This window comes from Neophocaena asiaeorientalis, unplaced genomic scaffold (genome assembly GCF_003031525.2).
Source record: "Neophocaena asiaeorientalis asiaeorientalis breed wild unplaced genomic scaffold, Neophocaena_asiaeorientalis_V1.1 scaffold125, whole genome shotgun sequence".
NCBI lineage: Eukaryota > Metazoa > Chordata > Mammalia > Artiodactyla > Phocoenidae > Neophocaena > Neophocaena asiaeorientalis.
In genome coordinates this window covers 3437562-3458326 of record NW_020174425.1, presented here as the reverse complement: position 1 = coordinate 3458326, position 20765 = coordinate 3437562, and the positions used below count along the sequence as shown (strand labels likewise).

The 20765-nt window shown below is 40.9% G+C and overlaps 1 protein-coding gene and 1 pseudogene across 1 annotated transcript in view; one reads left to right on the top strand and one right to left on the bottom strand.

Moving 5' to 3' along the window:
- The first annotated feature begins 1633 nt into the window (after positions 1-1633).
- LOC112407418 (sentrin-specific protease 2-like) lies at positions 1634-3618 on the top strand (annotated as a pseudogene).
- An 11629-nt stretch (positions 3619-15247) lies between these two features.
- The window catches only part of HS3ST5 (heparan sulfate-glucosamine 3-sulfotransferase 5), a 274423-nt gene continuing 268905 nt past the window's right edge, over positions 15248-20765 (bottom strand). Inside the window, exons 4-5 of the mRNA XM_024756692.1 lie at positions 20541-20679; positions 15248-16990 (exon numbers count right to left, since the gene is read on the bottom strand). Coding sequence (XP_024612460.1) covers positions 16060-16990; positions 20541-20647 — 1038 coding nt within the window. The 5' untranslated portion in view covers positions 20648-20679 and the 3' untranslated portion in view covers positions 15248-16059. The remainder of the gene's footprint in view (positions 16991-20540; positions 20680-20765) is intronic.

Below are 20765 nucleotides of genomic sequence, written 5' to 3'. Positions count from 1 at the left end.
TTCATTCTGCACTGTTGTGCTTCTTGGGTCCAGTACCGAGGCTGGCACTCAACCTCTGTGGGCAGGCACCTTGCATCATGCACTGTCGAGCTCCTTGTGCTCAAAGCTCAGCCTGCCCTCAGCTCCTTGGAGGCAGGTGTCTTGTACACTGTTGTTTTCCATTTGCCCAGCATCGAATCTAAGTGCTCCTTGAGGGTAGGCATCTTTACACTGGTTCATCCTTCGTGGCAAGCAATGAGCTTAGGATAATTGCTTTCCTTGTACATTGTTCATCATGCCCACTTGTGAGCCTGGCACACAGCTCCTTGAGGGTAGGCATTTGCATTGTGCACTGTCATGTTCCTTGTGCCTAGCACTGGGCCTGGCACATAGTCGTAACTGGAATGATTCTCAGTTGAGCCATGAAGGGTCAGCAGAGGTTACCCAGCTAAACACAGAACAGAGGATTCTCGGTAAAGGAAGTAGCCTGAAAAAGGCAGGAATGTAAGTGTTGAGATGTGTTTATACACCTTTTATTCCTACTGCCTGCTTTTTCCCTTCTGGTTTTTGGCCACCCCCTGGCAAATGGGTCATGGAGACACATTTCTGGCAACCTGCCAAGACTTCTGCTTCCTGTTGGGGGCCACGTGTTTGGGGCCTCAGTTCCACTCACAGTAGGACGTGCATTCTGCTAATTTGCAGTGAGATAAGTAAGACCCTAGTAACTTTCTTGGAGATGACGTGTTAGGCTCAAGAATAAGCAGAACAAGCAGCAACTTACTTGAACTTACTTTCACATTTTCCTCCTATTCTACCTGGAGAGAGATTTTTGTTATTTCATGGTTTCCTGAAGAAAGACGTCTCAGGTGGGAAAATCTTCAGCAACTCTGAGAGTGTCAGAAATTTTCAAAGAGGAGGGAGAACATGCTTTGAAAGCTGAGTTAAAACGCTTCTCTCTTCTGAATGCCTTTCACAGTCTCGGGTCTGGTCTTTTCGATCTGACTTTTGAAGTTCTGTTATCTTTCAAGCTTAATTCCTCTTGGAGTGTGACCAACTTACTAGAGAAGCTATGTTTTTCAAAAGGAATGTTGAAACCAGAGCATTTCCATGGGAATATGGGTTAGTGTTCCTGTACTTTTTTTCCCTGCTAGCACTCTCCCTCCTGGCACTTGCCCTGCTCGAAAGGAAGTGCATTCTCCTGCAGGCCTGTGGATCCCACGCTATTGTTTCTCAACCAAATTGACTAGGACAAGTAAAGTGAATACGATAAAGGGACACCCCCTCCATCCTGCTGCTCTTGTGGTGCCTGAGTTTAGGTCCAGGAGTCTGAGATTGTTGTCTCTCACAGGTCGAGGGGCCTACCACCATTTTCTGAGGTTTTGGGTGTGTTAACAAAATATGTCAAAAAATACTTTTTGGGAAACTAGGGTAACCGGTTAGGATACCCTATGAAAACTGAAGCAATGAGGTTGTGCTCCTCTGGCGGTACATGGGTGCAAGTTATCCAAACCAAGGGCAGAAATCTCAATATCCTTGTACTCCGTGTGATTTGGGGATTCTCTTCTGGGCCTCCAGTGAAGAGCTCCTAGGTCTGAGAATGGCTCCGGCAGTAGTGGATTTGGGGTTAAGGATAATCCCACTCCTTGGTCAGTGGATGGGCAGTGGTCCATGCCTCTACTGTGGACGACAGGACATCAAAGGCACCAACTGGCAGACGAGACCCAGGCAGGAGTGACTCACTCTGTTTTCTACAGTGGACGCTGATGAAATGCCAGCCAAAAACGGAGATTAGATTGCTTTATTCACCGGGTGAAAAACAGTCTCTACAATGCCGCCAGCTCATTTGGATTCCCATTCCAGCTGACCACAAAGCCGGTGGTAACTTCTGCTTGTAATGGAACATGGAATGTGGTTCCTTCAGGAAAGGTATTTTCGAACTCTTCATCTTCTGAACTGACAGGTTCTGGATCCTGGAACAACATGTTGAAACTGGGTAATAAATCTCCTAATGGAATAAGTGACCATCCAAAGATCAGGGTGACAGTAACTCGAGATCAGCCATGCAGAGTCCTGCCTTCCTTTGGTTTTACTTTGAGCTCAGAAGCCTGTAATAGAAGACCAGGTGGCCGTCACCATAGCAAAGGCAATCTGGAGAGTTCCTTAACGTGGAAGTCTCAGGAACAGGTTGTAACAGAGATGATTTCTGAAGAGGGTGGCAAGGGTCTGAGGCGTCCCCATTGTACTGTGGAGGAGGGTGTTCAAAAAGAGGAAAGAGGGCTTCCCTGGTGGCGCAGAGGTTGAGAGTCCGCCTGCCGATGCAGGGGACATGGGTTCGTGCCCCGGTCCGGGAAGATCCCACATGCCACGGAGCGGCTGGGCCCGTGAGCTGTGGCCGCTGAGCCTGCGCATCCGGAGCCTGTGATCCGCAACGGGAGAGGCCACAACACTGAGAGGCCCGCGTACCGCAGAAAGAAAACAAAAACAAAACAAAAAAAAAGAGGAAAGAGAGAAATACCGAAGGTTATCAGAGTGACTTAAAGAAGGTGGTCATGGAAACTCTGTTCCTCCTGTAACTTCAACTCATCATAGTTCTCAAAGAAGTCAGATGGACACATTAAAGACCAAAGGCTGGGGGCAAGAGCTAAGTCATGGAGTCAAAACAACTCAGTTTGTTCCAAAACAATACAGAGTTGTTGAAACAAGGGGACCTCTACGGTCAGTGAGAAGCGAAAAGAGGTGTTCAAAGGGGAAAACTTCTGATACAGAGAAGACAGTTGGAATCAGACTTGAAAATGAAGGTAGGAGGGGACTCCAGCTGGAACCTGACCTATCTGAAGAAGTGTCAGCCTGACTCCACCTGGGCAGTGGAAACAATGGCTTACTCAGGAGGAAGATGTCAATACTTGAGACAAAAGAAAAAAATTGCTCAAGCAAAGAGAGGGATAAAAGGACATGTGATCTTCTTGAACTTACAGAGGACATGGAAAAGGAAATCAGTAATGCTCTAGGCCATGGCCCACAGCATGAGATCCTAAATAGTGCTTTCAAATTCCGAATCACTCGAGGAGATATCCAGACCTTGAAGAACTATCACTGGCTCAATGATGAAGTCATTAATTTTTACATGAATCTCCTGGTGGAAAGAAATAAAAAAAACAAGGGTATCTAGCACTTTATGCATTCAGTACTTTCTTCTATCCAAAATTAAAGTCTGGGGGTTACCAAGCAGTGAAAAGATAGACCAAAGGGGTCAGTCTCTTTGAACAGGAACTTATTATGGTGCCTATTCTTCGGAAGGTACATTGGAGCCTGGTAGTGACAGACCTAAGAAAAATGTGTCTTAAATATCTGGATTCTATGGGACAAAAGGGCCACAGGATCTGTGAGATTCTCCTTCAGTATTTAAAGGATGAAAGTAAGACCAAAAGAAATATTGACCTGAATGTTTTAGAGTGAACCCACTACCACATGAAGGCACATGAGATTCCTCAACAGTTGAATGGGAGTGATTGTGGAATGTTTACTTGTAAATATGCAGATTATATCTCTAGGGACAAACCCATCACATTTACTCAGCACCAGACGCCTCTGTTCCGGAAGAAGATGGTGTGGGAAATCCTTCATCAGCAGTTGCTGTGAGAATGCCGTACTGCGGTCCCTCCAGCTGCTGGTGGTTCTTTCACAGATGGACGTTTCCCTATACCTCATGCATTGTGGGTTAAAAAGTCCCTGCATCACCTCTGTTCTCTCACAGGTATTGAGCTGTCAGAAGTGCATGAAGGCCCCTCTCTGCACCCTAGTCCTGACTTGCTGTGCGGAGGGCTGCTTGCAACCCTGTTTATAGCAACCCTGTTTATAAGGCCATGCCTGCTCAGAGCCCTGGACTCTCTACCCACACAAGAACAAATGCTAATTAATACTCTTTTTTAAAGATATTTTTTCCTGATGAATGTGGGAAACGAAGGATTTATTCTACTTTATTCTTCTGTGTGTTTGTTCACGTGTATTCATTCTCTCACTCATTTGCAAACATAATGGTCAGTGGCTGTTTTCTGCTGCTCTTTTAAAGTTAACTCTAAATTACTCATTTGAACTATTTATTTCTGAAAGGAATGTTAAGCTGCTACTCCCTGCTGGAGATCAGGAGGGAAAGCAGTGGGGAGGGGAAGGGTTAATTAACTTCTCTAGCCGGAGCCATAACTGCAGACTTGAAGCAGGAGGTCTTTCTTCTTTTGAGGCTTGAAAATGCCAGAAGCGCTGTGGTGTAGGGCTCTGCCTTTCAGAGGAAGTTCCACACTACAGCATTGGCACGGTGTCGTGGAAAAGTGGAATTGTGGCCAAGGAACTCTGGCTATCCAAGTGTCTTCAGAAGAGTGTCGTGGTCATCCTAAAGAGACTTCCCTTTCTGGAAATGAGGTGACTTGGCTACTCTTGAAACTGGATTTAAAGTCACTGTAAACCCTAAATCTTCATTTTCATCCCAGATCTGGTTGAGTATAAACCTCACATATGTAAGTGCTGGACTGAGCTGTTTATTTCAAAAGATACTATTCAATTTAAAGGTACTTTTCCTCAAAGTTTCTTTCTATATATAAAGCCAAAATTAAGTTTGGTACTCATTAGGATTTACATCTCCCCATTCCACTGCCGCTGAAATCTGTGCAAGAAAAGTTAGCACTTGGCTCTGAGGTTGCCAGTTATACAGTAATCTATTTTGCAAATGAAAGTTTGTATTTAACTGTTTTGTTCACTAAAAACCTTACAGTGGTTACACATATTTAATTTCAGAAAGTTTAGACTTGGTCAGAACATATTTTGCAAGATCTAGTGCCTAATGTTGCTTTTCTGATGTAATAAAAGGTGGTCTGGAAAAAAAAATGTCAAAAAATAAGTCAGAGTTTTTCAGGAACAGTACTCTAATGTCATTTGGAGGTAATGTCACCAGTCCAACTGTGACCTCTTCGTCAATGTGAGTCTTGGAGCAAATGGCCCTCCCTGCACCCACTGTGATGGGTCCTACACTAAATGCACGTATCTACGATCATCCATATTTGGTGGGCTCTGAGTGGTATTGTGCATGAGAAGCTATTTTTCAGCAAATAATTAATTTTCAGGATTCTTGATATTATATAAATAAATAAATAGTTACAATTTTTTCATTTGAAAAAAATTTTTTTTACTTATTTACTATGGTACAAAGTGTGAGTCTGTGGCCTTCAAGGGAAAGGGAAATGTCGATGACAATACTTATCCTATAGTTGCTTACAATGAGAAGAAATGTTAAACAAAGACACCATTCTCTCTCTCTCTGTTTTTAATTTCCTGGCCCCACGGCACGTGGGATCTTAGTTTCCCAACCAGGGATAGAACCTGTGCCCCCTGCACTGGAAGCATGGTGTCTCAACCACTGCACTGCCAGTGGAGTCCCAAAGACACCATTCTCTTAATGATGCTGCGTTTACTAAGACAATAAAGTCAACACCTACATTTTAGAATAGAGAATAACGGTTCTCCACCTGGGCTGCTTATCTGCAACCTGAGGGGTAGGAACTGGCAGAAACATTTCTTTTGAGTCTCTGCCAGAATTAGCTGTGAGATACTGAAATAAGCAGCCCAGTGGGTAGATGTTAACCATATTACCATCCTGCCCTGACAGGTGTAATTCTATTGACAGGTGGATACTCAGGTCAAGACTGTTCATGTATTCACAGCTGCCGCCTCTTCACTTGCTGAATTTTCCAAAATCATTCATGCATCAAAGTATGTTCCTAAAAGATTTGCCTGTGTCTATATGTTGTAACCATTCAACTGAGACGCAAGAATCAACTAGATTCAGGGAATGACAATTTCAATTTGCAGGGACTTCCACTATTAGAGTAGAAATAAGTAGATCATCCATGGTCTGGTTGTTTTATTTGGACATATGGAGCCTTCATCAAATAATTAGCTTTAATCATTCTTTAATTAATATCTAATAATGATTTCCTAAATGTGTCAAAACAAATAAAAGTGGGTGTTTGTTCTACTCTGTGACTGGAGAGTTATTGTGTATACGAAGATTCCTGTTTTTTTCTAGTGTCTTTGTGGCCTGTGAACGGTCTACTTCTCTTTGAGTCCACCGTATTGTGTCTGCACATTCTCAGGCTAAGATGTGTTAACATGAAAAAGAGGTAGAAGTGTAATTAAAAACGACAATGAGCTGTACGTACTTCTATACCATTAGTGAACTAAGCTGTTCACCTTTAACACTGTAAAACCCTAAACAGTGATATTCAGAGCATGGTTCACTGTGATGAAAGTGGAAATTAGTTTATTGTTTCGGTCATTATTTTTGAAATTCACAATTTTACTTTATGCTAAATTAAGTGTAAAATTTAACAGTTTAATAGAGAAAATTTAGAGATCCATGTCATTGAGGGGCCAGGACTCATATAAATAGCAGTTGACATCTGCTGTGTCACTGTCATATATTATGAGACATAAAGGAGAGAAGTGATTTAAACTGTCATGCTGGTTCCTGGCATGAAAAGGTCTTTGAAGTGTAGAGTCTGAAGCTAGCCCTTGGTTCTTAGCATCTGTATCTTACAATGCATTAAAAGTATAATGGGCGTTCAGGAGCCCAGCAAAAGCCTGCATTATGTCCATTGCTGGGGAACACGTCTGGCTGTATGGTGGGTTGGCCACCAGAGATCTATTTGCATAAAGGACTTTAGAATCTCCTGGGCAGAGGTCCCATTCTAAGGGAAGAAAGAGACAGGCAGAAAAGCTTAATCCAGCAGTAAAGTCTCCATCATCATAAGGAAAAAGTCATTAATCTGTTCAATCCACAAAGGTTTATTGAACACCTATTATGAGATTCTGAGTTTACCATGGTGTCTGTTACTCAGATTTGTCTTCCACTCTAGCCTGGCCTTATGGAGAGGGTGGATTCTGAACACAGAGTGGAAGGGGCACCTTTTTTGGTATCTACATAGGATGGCTTTTGTACTTTTTAAAAGGGAGTATAACATAAGGAGAGACAGGATCTCCCCCCGGCTCCGCCCCTTCCACACACACACACCACGCATACCCATACATACATTGCCATAGGTCTTTGGGGAAGTGGAGATGGTGGTAATGCCAGCTAGGAAGCCACAGTGCCCAGCAGGGTTGGCTGCAGTACTGACAGACAGCCACTCCTGACGGTGCCCTGTGGTGCTGGCTGGCTGTGTGTCAGCAGAGCTAAGGAGCTGTTGAGGGTTCCTGAATGCTCTGAGAGCACATTGCAGGGGCCAGGGCCCATGTTGGGCATGAGTCAGCCAAAGGGATGGAGAAAGAAGTAATTTCACATACAGAGTTGTTAAGTTTTCTCCAAATATTTCAAAGATATTGTTTGAAGGAGAAATTGGAAAGATTGAAGTAACTTTTTTTGAGGACAATCACGTAGTCACCAATTTGACCAATTTCAACAAACTCTATCCAAATTAAGGGTTTGTGTAACTGAAGTCAGCTGGTCATTCTGTGGGTATAAACACAGTTAATGGTCAGTGGGTGTCTGGTCCCTTTGCAGTCTTTCCCATGACATGACTCTTTCCCATGCAGAGCACTGGGGCTATTCTGTCATGATGATTCTGGCCCCTCACCTCAAAAAACTTTTATTTTCAGTGTTGTTTCCCAGAGAGAGTTATCAATGCCATACTCTCAGAGTTTTAGGCTTGGAGGCTTGTACTTACTAATTTCACACAATTTAAAATTAGTGCCTCAAGCACAATAGATGCAGATAATAATACCAAGTAAACACATTGTTCTTAAATTTATGCTTAAATTTAAAAGTAATAAAAATGGGGCCTCCCTGGTGGTGCAGTGGTTAAGAATCCGCCTGTCAATGTAGGGGACACGGGCTCGATCTCTGGTCCAGGAAGATCCCACGTGCCGCGGAGCAACTAAGCCCGTGCGCCACAACTACTGAGCCTGTGTTCTGGGGCCTGCGAGCCACAACTACTGAAGCCCACGTGCCTAGAGCCCATGCTTCGCAACTAGAGAAGCCACCACAATCAGAAGCCCGTGCACTGCAATGAAGAGTAGCCCCTGCTCGCCGCAACTAGAGAAAGCCCACGCGCAGCAACGAAGACCCAGCGCGGCCAAAAATACATAAATAAATAATGAAAAATAACTCAGAATCTAGTGATAGGTGTTCAATTAACCTTTGTGGATTGAATGAATGAATCACTCTTTCGTTATTAATTATACTGTTATCATATAATTATTTTCATTATCAATATTAATGAATTATTACTGTGCTTTCAGAGAAACCTGATACAATTCCAAGGTGGAAGACTTGTGATGATCAAGCTGAAGAGTAATGTGATAATCACATGAGGATGAGACACTGTTATAGAATTGTCAAGAACCACACACACGCATGCACGCACATACACACATGTCCACATGCACAGCACACAATGGTGGCAGGTATAATATTTTCCATGTGAGCACCTTCAAAATCCTTGAATTAGCAAGACAAATAAACATATATTTTTTACCACTGAAACTTATACTATATGTAATGACACTTTAATTAGGCAAATTGTATTCTTTTATCAAAATATTTGTTTCCAGATCGGTTAATGTGCTTCTGAAATATTAATTTATTGAATTTTTCTTTTCTTTATGTGCACTCACTGTGTTTGGCTGGACTGTGACACCTTTGGCATGTAATTTTTAGATGGCAGCTGTGCAAATTTGACAGATAATCACTAACAAAAGAATGGTTTTGATTACTCCCATAATGAACTTTTATAATTAGCTTCTTTCAACAAGCTTACAAATACAAATATGTCCATAAATATTACATGTGTACTAAATGTGTGTACATTTTAATTTTAATGCTAATTCATATTTTTATACAGACTCAATACACGTTACCATTCAAGGTTGATTAAGTACAAGAGGGTTGAAATGCAGCCAATAAAACAAGATTAGAAAGAGATTAGAAACACATTTTAATTAGAAAATTGCCACCTCAAATCCTTTTAGGAAGTAGGTAGACATAAATAATAAATAGAACCATTTAGAGACTTTTCTTGACAAGTGGCTGGAATTCTGGAGGGCTGTATTCTAGTCACACCTCTAACTCTGGCTTTCCTAGTGACCTTTAGTAATTGTTTGGTAAATCTTTCAGAAGCTAGGACATATTAGGTGATCAATAAATGCCTCTGAATTTCATTAAGGTCAGGAGAAAGAATCTCAGGTTGTTTTCCTCACTGGACAATTTCCAAGGCCATCTGGAAGAGATCCTGGGACCAATCTAAAATAAGGCTCCTGGCTCTGATCTTTGGAGACTTCAGATATTTTGGATCGAGGATAGATTTTATGGACTTTTAAGAAGACCGAATATGTTTTAGTTTTTCCGCGTGAAAACCAAAATGTTAAAGATACTTTTAAATGTCACATAATCTGGACCTTGCCGTAAAGTTATCTGCAATTTACCATTAAACTGTTTCTTACCCGTTGGGCTTCAGTGGAGGTGTCCCAGAAGAAATGAGACTTGCTCTGTGTTTCAATGACCAGGGAATTATCTCCTTGAGGGTCACTCTGCCTGCATTCACCTTTGGGAACTTGCAGGGGTGCTACCCTTCAGGTCCTATGCTTCAGGACTTCTGCTTGCTTTGTTTGGAAATGCCCTTTGTGACTGACAGCTATTGCCTCCTCACCCTGTGATGCTGGAGGAGAATAAGCTGATTAAACACACCAGCATTTGCTTAGTGCTCTGTTTCCCCTGATTTCTTGCACTCATTTTCTAAGGCTCCTAGAACAACTTACCACAAACTTAGCGGCTTAAAACAACAAAAACTTATTCTTTCACATTTCTGTACATTTAAAAGTCCAACACAAGTTTCCCTGGGCTAAAATTAAGGTGTTGGCACGGCTATGTTTCCTTCCGGAGGATCTAGGGAAAACTATTTCCTTGCTTTTTCCAGCTTCTTAAAGTTGCCTATATTCCTTGGCTTGTGGCCACCTCTCTCCATCTTCAAAGCCAGCAATGCTGCATCTCTCTGAAGGTCCCCAAAGTCTAAGCCCATTTTTCCATTATCATCATCTCTCTGACTGTCCCCTTTTCTCTTTCTCTCTCCTACCTTTAAGGACCCTGTGGTTACATTGGGCCCACCCAGATAATCCAGGAAGCTCTCCCCATCTCAAAGTCCTTCACTTCATCACATCTACAAAGTCCCTTTTGCCATGTAAGGTAACATATTCACAGGTTCCTGAGGTTAGGATGTATATGTCTTTGGAAGGAGGGCGTTATTCTGCCTATCACCCTTCTTATTATCATTATGTTTCTTCAGGAATGGAGGAAGATAAAGTTGCTTTGTGAATTATTACTATAATTGTTATAACTTTCACTGTGATAGAATCACGGTTGAGAGATGTGGTCCATATTTGCAGAAATGGCCACGATAATTTTCTGTCCTATACACACTTTTGTGTCATCTCCTCTCATGCTGACTATGGGCTTGACCATGTGGCATACTTTGGCCAATGAGAAATAACAAACAGGATGCAAACAGGTGCTTGAAGAATGCTTGCATGTTGGGATTTGCCATCTCTTGCTATTCTTTACACCCCTCTGACTACCATGAAGACACCCGAGTGAGTCTACTAAGAGATGAGACACATGTAACCCAGGCACCTTTGTCATTGAGCCAATAGTCAGTATTGGCAAGTAGCACCAATCGATCAACTGCACAAGCCACCAACATTTAAGAGTGATCACCTTAGATCATCCAGTCACCAGCTGACCTGCCAGAAACCACAGGTGCATGAGGAAGGCCAGCAGTGTGGAGCCCAGCTGGACCAGACCAGAAGGACTGCCCAGATAAGGAACAGAATCCTGAGCTAATCAGGATGTTTTGAGGGTGGTCTGTTATGCAAAAGTTAATTAATGCAGGAAGTGACAGGCAAAATGGAAGCCAAAGCCAAGAATAAAGTTGAATAGAAAGAAAATTCAGTTACAAGGGAAAAGTGAAAAAGAATATCCCTTAAAGAAAAACCATAGATATGAAACTTTGGGGAGAGATTCTACGCACAGGAACAGCTAAGTACATTGAGTCCAACCCCTCTTTCCTCTCTGCCTTCATGCCCTCAGCTCCGTGACATTCACTGTCAAAAGCATGCTCCAGTAATCGTTTTCATCTGATGGTATGATGTTATCTTGAAAGAGCTTAAACATCCCCTAATCTGATGCTCCTATTTTATTTAATAGAAAGCTCAAACCCAAAGAGATGAACTGACTTGCCCCTTTCACTTACATTTAGCTTATATTTCCTTTGTGTTCAATGAAACAAATATATTTCCTAAACACTTTTGAAAACGTTACAGTACTTTACTTACAGGAGAATGTTGTGTTCAGTTTCCTTCTTCTTCCTGTATCTCCTGATATAAGTCTCAGGATGGGTGGACCTATAGCCAGAAGCTTGGTGGCAAGGAGAGAGTATGTCTCTTCCATGGTCAGCATACCCAGAGAACTGTCTTTGAAAGGACACCTTTGCCTCATTCCTGGAAAAAATGAGCCAGAGATGGAGGATGCCATCCACGTGGCCTTACCAAAGAAACAGGCAGTTTTGCAGTTGGTCTTAAAGATTGTTCTCTGGTGCCGTTAAAGAAAAGGTAATGTAAAGCAAAGCTGTGTGCATTTAGAAAGGTTGGAGGTGAGCCAGCTCTTTGAAATGATGTTACCAATCTTCTGGGAGCAACTCACCTTCTTGGTGGACTGTTTTTAAAGGGGAATGACATGTATGTTTAGAAACAATAAACCCTTTCACCAACAGCTCCCCAAGACCTGGTAGACTGATATGGTTCACAAATTCAGACGTGATGGAACTAGCCCGATGAGGTACCAAGCATGCTGCTGCCTCCTTGATATGATTGAAAGGCTATTGCTTTTCGACTGAGCTGACTCTAAATAACAGACACTTGTTCTTGGAATACCAATCAGGTGCTTTCTGTGGGAAATGCATATTGCTCTCAGTTCAGTTCTGCCTTTTCAATGCACCAATCCACTTCTAATCATTATGAAATAGCACTCTTATTCCTTAAAGTTACGATAAAATGTAATTGGAAATAAATCTTTAAAAGCATAAAACATAAAGAAATTGTTCTTGTAAGATGTATCATAAGGTATAATTTATTAGGACCTTACCAAATGATCATATTTCGGCCTAAATTTCATCCTTGCACTAGCTGTAAAAGAAAGGTTTGCTATAAAAATTCATAAACAGATACTAGGGGGCCTGAGTAACCTACTTAAGAGGACAGACTGTTTTGAAATACTTGAAGTAACACCCATTTAGGAAAACAATATGCCAATTAGGAGGCTTTTATTTTGTAAAGCTGGTGCAATTAGATATTTATTTATCAATGCACTGTTAGTATAGTTTGGTACTTTGCCTACTTGGGATTAATTGCAATGAATTTGCTTTAAAATATTTTCACCTTGTTAGCCTGAATTGCTAAGATTTTGCTGTATTTAGTCATTTTTAGAGGGAATGTTTTCAGCAAAGTTTTCTTTTCTGCTTAGACTGTGTCTGTTTTCATAAGTGGAAAATGGCTGCTGAGTGTGTGAAAAGAGTACAAAAGGCTTCAGCAGGCAGACACGATTTACGATCATATGACATTTTCCATCCATGGAAAATTCTCAAATTAAGCTTATGAAGACAATCCAATTTAGCAGACTGATAACTGGACAAAGCACAAGCTCATTGGTAGGACTGGATTTGGGGCTGCACTTGTCCTTGGTTCTTACCTTCCCTTAGCAGCATCCCAGGAGTTTTTCACCGGTCCTGGAGCTTGTCCTCCAGCAGGGCCCTTGTTCCAGGGGCAGCACCCCAAGCAGTGCTCTCACAAGGCTCCATCAGCTTTAGTGGAAACTGTTCTGGCAATTGCTGGTCCATCAACATAACAGGTACCAAATCTAAGATCAGATGTGATTACAATGGATTTACATGCCTTTGCTTTAACACACATCACTTAAAGACCCTGATGTCTTAGATTTTTTCCTATACTACAGTGTAATTAGTGGGAAAAATTAATACCTTCATCAGTTGAAGGTTTTTGTGAGGTGATTTCAGGTGACTACAAGATGGACTTGGAATTTGATGTCTGTTTGTGGGTTTGCATGTCTCCTTTTCTCTCTGTTCCCTACTCTCTCTCACTCCCTTGGGACTCCTGTTCCTGTTTGTACAATTATAATTGGAATTCCCTGGCTTCCAAAATGGTGTCGTTTCAGCTTTACAATCCAGCAGAAACCTCACCGTTGCTTAAACAGTTTTTTACTCTTTGCAGCTGGAACTGTTTCACAAAACCGTATGGTGCCACCAAGCCTCTGGAAGAAATGCAAAGTTTTCATGATGTAAAAGGAATAACTTACTAAAGAGAATCCTAGTGGATCTGTTGTGATGAGCTGTAGATTCCTCTAGAGGTCGGTTACCTGTTTGATGACAACAGGAAACATTTTCTAAACAAGGAGGTTTGAAACCTCCAGTGGAGTGTGCTATTAAGGTCGTAGGATTTTTATTTCTACCTAGTTCAATCAGCAGTGGCTGTGACTGTTTTTTTGTTTTGTTTTATGTTTGTTTTTTTTTCAGTGAAATGAAACCTGCCTCTAAAAACATCCTCCTAGGCCAGGCGTCCTGTTTTAGGTATCTGTGAGGAGGCCCCAAGGTTTAAAACAACTCTCAAACTTATTTAACAACTGGAAACTGCAACACTTTTTTTTTCTGCATGTGATGAAGAAATACTTGCTTACTGAGCTAAAAGCAACAAATTATAAAAGACAGCACAAGTCAAATAGAATCTTAGAATCAACTCTAATATATACTCTTGGTAGCAGCAGCAAAGTTGAAGAAAAATTTGGACTATAAAAGATTATTACTGAAACATTTCTATTCATTACTTTTAAAAATTTCTCTATGAGTCTAGGAAAAGATTGCTATTTTTCAGTTTTACTGGTGGAATACCTAGGCTGAGTTTTTGAAACGTCAGTGTTCCAGTCGAGCATACTTTGACAGTTACTGGTATAAAACTGTATTAGCTGTAGAGTACTCTAGGAAGATTTATAATAAAATTAATGATAATGTGTTGATTATGTCCTTGAGTGTAGTATTCAATCAGTTTACTCTGACGGTTAGCTGAGAGTTGAGGCATAGAGAAGTCTGATGCTAAGTTCCTTATGTTTGATTTCCTTCACGGCTTAAATGAGAGTGATTGACATTTAGACCCAAGACTCTCACTCCAGACTCACTGTGCAGTCAGTGAGAAGCTGGCCTCTAAGCATGTGCTGGTGTCATGCCTGTTCCATGCTGAGAAAACAGCACCAATGCTAGTTGAAACGGTAGAGATGATTACCAAGGCTGAAGCTTGAGAAGCAACATATACCGACAATGAAGGGCAAAGGGCTATTTATTTAGAAAAGTTCACCATCAATCACTGGACAGGATGAACAACTCATGGAGAAAATCAACACTTAGTACAATCAAAAGGGAATCCACTGTTATTTGCTAGGCACTCTCAATGTGAACAAAACTCGCTTAAACATCTTCCACTGGATAAGCAACCATGATTGTGAAAAATCCATCTTATTATTATTATTTTTTCTGTTGATACCTCTTTCCAAGGTTTTCCAAACTATATTTAAGCATCTATAAATGCAGAACAGTACAGGCTATCTGATGTTAGCAAGCACCCAATTTAGCATTAATTTCTCTGGATGGAAATCTGAGCCATATGTTTATGTTAGTAATAGCAACACTACGTAATTTGATCATTCCTGAGCAGGCTGACGTAGTTTCATCTCAAAGAGGGAGTTCTGAGAGTTTGCGGAAGCATCAGCAGCTTTCAGTACAGAGGCTACACAAGTTTTCTAATCTTATTTTATTCCATTTCTCTGTTGGTCTGACTTTGATTAGAGGTTCATATAAAACTGTGATTCTTCTATGCCTTGATTATATTAAAGTATTTCTTGTCTGGCTCCTAGCACCAGGAGCAACTGCAAGTAAGTTAATTGTTACAAGGTTGTAGCAGAGAAGCACAAGTGCTCTTTGAGGTGGCTGTTATACTAGATTTCCAGATGGTTGAGATATTTTTAAAAAATATATCCAACCTTGCTTCATATCACAAGGGTACAGAAATCCAACGGAGAAGTGCATCTTTCCAAGTGCTCTCATGTGCACATAAACAGCTTTGACTTTGGGAGCCAGCAAGGGGCACATAAAACAAAATGAGTAAAAAACAATTGCACATAGAGTAATTTTAATCCATTCCATTTTTTAAATACCACAATAAATTTAATTTCACAATAAATTAAATAGCCATATTCAGTTTACAAAATAGAATTACTTAGTGTGAAACCAGTATTTACAACTATATACACTATGTACATGACATTTCTCTTTGTTGACATAGAACACGGAAGTAAAAGGACTTGACTTTCCGATGTGTGACTGACATGCTACAAGTGACACCATGGTCCATATGAGAAAACGATAGTGCAAAATCACCACAGGAACTTTGGAACGATGTCAATTTTATGAGATAAGACATTTTTTTAAATAATAAGAAAATAGTATTTTCTGTTTTCATGGCATCAATTCAGCATCTGAATTAAAGAGTCAGCTTTCCCTTAGAAAAGAATGCATAACCGAATCCTCTACTTCCTGAAACTTCACAGCCATTGGTACATTTTCACATGTTAATCTTTTGGCTTAAATCTATGAAAATGGCAGGCGACAAATTCTGACTCAAAGGAAGACTAACTCTCTGAGAATAGCTGAAGTCACTTTCCCCCAGTACCACCACCTCTTCTTTTTGTAAATAGCATAAAAGATGCAACTATGTAGACAGCAAATTGGTTTGTTTTTTGTTTTTGTTTTTGTAAATTTTCAGTAGAAAAAGAGCTGATCTTATATTTGGTCACACACTGCGTATGTACAAGTATACATGGAAAAATGACTTGGACAGTTGTGTCTATAGGAAAAGTGCATATTTTAATCCAGACGAGACATTGTGTGTCCCCAGGCACAACACATAGTGTTGTATGACATTATTTTAGGGCCAGTTCAATGTCCTCCCAGTGATCTGGTAAAATTTTTGATTGAAAGGGTGAAAGAATTTGCGCAATTTGGTAATGACAGAGGGGTCCACCTCTGGATGAATGCGCCCCTTGCTGCCCGCCAGGCACTTATTAAAGATAATGTTAAATCGCAAGCAGTAAAACCCTCTGGTAGCATTGAAATACAAATTGTATTGACTTATCCTCGGGGGAAGATTTAGGAACTTCTCCACGAGTTGAAGTTCTGGCAGGGGTTCCGTGATGAGGCGATCTCCATCGACGATGTGAAATTGCTCAATTGGAAAGTACTTCAACCACCGTTCCAGATGTTTGGTGTAGATGCTGGTTCTTACTGCCTTGTATTTTGTGTTCACTTCGCAGGTATTAGGGTCTATAGCCAGCTTCTCAAACTTGTAATAGGTTTTATTCTTCCTCTCCTTCCCCTCTAGCACCTGAGTGTAATCAGAAATAGCTCTTGTGGTTGGCTCCCTGACAATGATCAACAACTTGATAGATGAGTTCATTTTGTAAATCCTTTCTGGAACTTCCTCCGTGATAAAATATGCTGGGCTCTTTTCAATTGTGATTTGCTGAGGGTAGGAAAAAGGCATCTTTTTCCTATACCACTCAATACCCTTGGCATAATTCTCATCATTGTCAAAAAAGTGGATTTCTTGAGAGGCTTTGACCACTGCCGGATGGAGGTTCAGCATCTCAAGCAGGGCCCTGGTGCCTCCTTTCCTCACCCCGATGATAATGGCCTTGGGGAGCTGCTGGACCAGGTCATGAAGGCGTACCTGCTCCTTGGAAGAGTTGCCCTTCCGAAACTCGTGCAGCAAGCCACGCTTAAACTGCAGGGCGCGCAGGGGGAATTCAGCCTGACCACGGGCTCCGAACCGGCCTTCGATGGGGCAAATGGGTTGTAGCCTGTAAGCAACAGAGAGATGCTCTAAGGAGCTCACTGCAACTAATTTCTCATTTCTCTGGTTCCCCAGTGAGAGTAAGACTTAAAATGCATAAAAAAAACCACTGCTCTCTGCCTACTGCAATCCACAATGAACATATGTTTGGGAAATTTTATTTTAAGCAACTCTGTATTAAATGAAGCACACATAATTGATGGAATATTTTTATTAGCGTTTCTTAAGATTCTTATTCACCAAGCTCTTAATTGACTATAGCGTGTACTGACGTTCATAGTACAGGACAGACAAGTGACACCAACCATACTAATAGCCTTTTAGCAGCCCACCAGTTAACATCATTTAGAAAATATGAAAGACGGAAGGTTAGAATCTTCAGTTGGGAGGCTAAAGGGCAGCTAGGAGGCCCTTTTGTGGGTTTCATGTGGTATTATTTTCTTGCAGCTCAGCTGCACTCATATGACTCTGAAAAATCTTTGAGACATAATCTGAAAAGAGGTCCCAGTCTCTGCCCTCGGCTATTTGCGTCATCAACCTGCAAAATTCCAATCTTGGCACTGGCTGAGCTTTCCATTATATGAGAATTTCTGCTTTTGGCCTTGGGGACAGCTAGAAGAGTACATATTTCTTCTGCTTCTCTTTCTCTTTCTATCTAAAAAGGTCAGGCTTATGTTTTTACTTTGCTGAACATAGGAGCAAACCAAATGCCAACAGCAAGTGCTGTATATCACCTACCACACCTGGGACCAGAAATCAACAAGACTCTGACAGTGTCAGAAACCTCAGGTCCTCATTGTCAAGCCCATTTAAATCCGGGACTCAAACTCATGAAAGAAGCAAAGCAAAGGGTGGAGCCAGAAAGGAGGATTTCCACTTCAACATTGCCCTAAGCAGTGAAAAAGCACCACTGCTTTTTTTCACAGAGAAAGTTGTGGTAACAATCACAGTGATATAAGGCTGGAGTGACTATTTAATTTGGTGTGGCCAATTTATATGGTTAGTAAATTGAATTTCCTTTGGGGTATAGTCTGCAATTGAACTGAATTCATTATAACTTTCCTAAGTTTATCTGAGAAGGTATTTTTGCTTTCTTGTTAAAGGGTATAGTATTAGTCGAAATGGCTGTTAAACCAATTCCTCCAAATGAAGCTTCTAGTTGCCCTAATAATTTGGAGTCTATGCTCCCCTCTCTGTGGCAATGAGGCTGTCTCTTGCTTTTCCTAAGAGACCCCACTGTACCTTTCTTATCTTCTGTAATGTTTACAATTAAAGGGAGAAAGGAAAAACCTCAAGGTCATGCCAAGGCATTTTGCAGAACTGAGGGGAAGGGGCTCGGCCTATGCAATGTTTAAACAGCTATCATAATGCTTAAGGAAATATATGAAGATATTTTACCTTTTTTGTGGGTTTTTTATGATTCTAAAAACAACTTATGCTCATTGTGGAAAACATAAAAATATGGCATACTATAAAAAACAGGGTTAATCACAGTTAATATTTTAGAGAAACATGAGTTTTGTTTTCATAAATTTGTTAATAGGATTAATATGTTAGAGCTCTAAATGGAAGATATATGAGGAGCAACACGTACATAGTCAAAGTATGTTTTCAATTGTAACGTTGATTGGGATGTCACAAATTCATCTTTTAGCTCTTGCTGGGCTCTGGTTGAGAATTAAACCCTAATCCCTTAAGGCATCCATTGAATGCAATGGATGGACTTCTCTCCCAGGCATCTTGAATGCAATGGATGGACTTCTCTCCCAGGCATCTTGAATGATGCTGTCCTTGGGAGAACTGAGGAAACAGTCAATCAAATTCTTTGCTGTAGGACTTGATTCTCTCACAGAACCCAGGCTGAGAGAGGCTGAAACAGTGTCTGCCCTGTCTGAGCTCGAAAGGAATTTCTCTACTTCTAGAAAAGGTCATTTTCCTTCTTTCCTTTATTTACCTTCTACCATGGGAGCTCGTTCCCTGCAGAACAATTGCTTTTTGGACTCCCTAACTCAAGATAGGAAAAAATATCATATTATTTCCACTCCCTAAAGAGTAGGCATGGACCCCAGACTAAAAAACATGAAATTTTAGGATTGGAAGGGACAGTAGAAGTAATTGAGCTCAGCCTCCCGCCCAGAGAGCAGGGTCTTCAGTTTCTAAAGGACAGGTCTGTGTCAGCATGTGTCAATTTTAGACAATCTGCTCAAACTCTCAAGTGAGAGGTTTTGAGAAAGCCCCCCAAGCAATCCAATTCCTTATAAAAGCTACCCCATTAGAGACTAGAGACCAGGTTAACAATGAAAAGAGTTATCAACTAAATAACTAATATGTTAATGACTGTTAGATCAATTACTCAATAAAGCAAATGATTAGAAGCAAACTAAAGGTATTGGGAAGAACTTGATATAAAAGTTCCATTATGGACATAGGACAATGGTACCACCTCAAGGCTCTTCACTAATAACAAGTCCTACTTTAGGGAACTACTAGGAGTCAGTGATAAGCTCTGGGTTATACCGTTTCCCATAGTGAGTAGGAAGTTTACTTAGGAATTTTGAATTGAAAAGCATTAAAGGGGTTCATTTTATCAGTCAAAATTAATACTGGCTGAAGGAAAGCAAAGACCACTGTTATATTATTTGTTAAATATTTCTGTGATAAGATCTATAGATTAGAAAAGAAAAACTGTAAGGAAGATATTTTTATTTTAATGTGTGGCTACACTTTTATAGAAAATGGGAATTGAATTCGTGGGGAGCATACATCAGTTTTTCAAGAGCAAGAATTAATTTTAAAGGGCAAAAAAGGAAGCTTCAAATTTCAGAAATTAACTTCTCTACCCTTTCTAATCATACCGGATGTGGGACAGTCCAGTGGCATTCAATCTGAAGTCAGGTGACACTGCTGGACTTCTGCAGGTCTAGTACCTCTCTCAACTGTTGGCTTATTTAGAGCCAAACACTAGCACTGTAAATTTCCTCTCTGTGAACTTTCCACTGCTTTCTGGGCCATTACTCTGAGCGACAGACTCCTTGTCTGGTATGTTCAGCTCCTGGAAACCAGAGCTAATTAACATAGTTAAAACTCCCCCTGCAGCCATCTTTCCAGGGCAATGGATTCCAAACCCGATGAGCTCCTTTACAGTCTCATACATAATTTTAACTCTCTTGGTAGCACATTAATTGCCCACTTATAAAGTTCAAAATGTAGATACATAAATACATCATCACTATTTTGCTACAGCTAGAGGTCAACAACCAGATGCACACAGAGCTATAGTAAATGACATTTTTACTGTACATGGCTTTATCCCTTCTCTGAAAGTAAACAACACACACAGAATACAAATGGATCTTGATGAACACCTTGGTTTGAGCAACTTGGATCTCTTTCTTTTAAAGGCTCAATAAATCAAAATCAATACTGCAGAAAAACATGCTTCTTGGGAATCTTGAAGGAGGAACACAAATGGATAGATTTAAAATTATGTCCTAAGGAAGTTGAAATAAAGAGACATTTAAAGTCATACAGGCATAAGTATGTGTTTAATCACCTACCTATCCAAGCTCCCAACTCTGGCGACTAGATACAGGAGACTCCCAACGGCAAGGCTTCCCAGCACCAGGAGCTTCTGTCTCAGCCATGCCTGCTGTTTGAATAGCATGGCCCTCCATCAACCTTCAGGACTTCTGCAGCCTGAGAGATGGGGATAGAAGGGGACTCATCAGCAGTCATCTCTTACTGGCTCTGTTGATTGTCACAAAGCCAAACAGGGGTGGGAA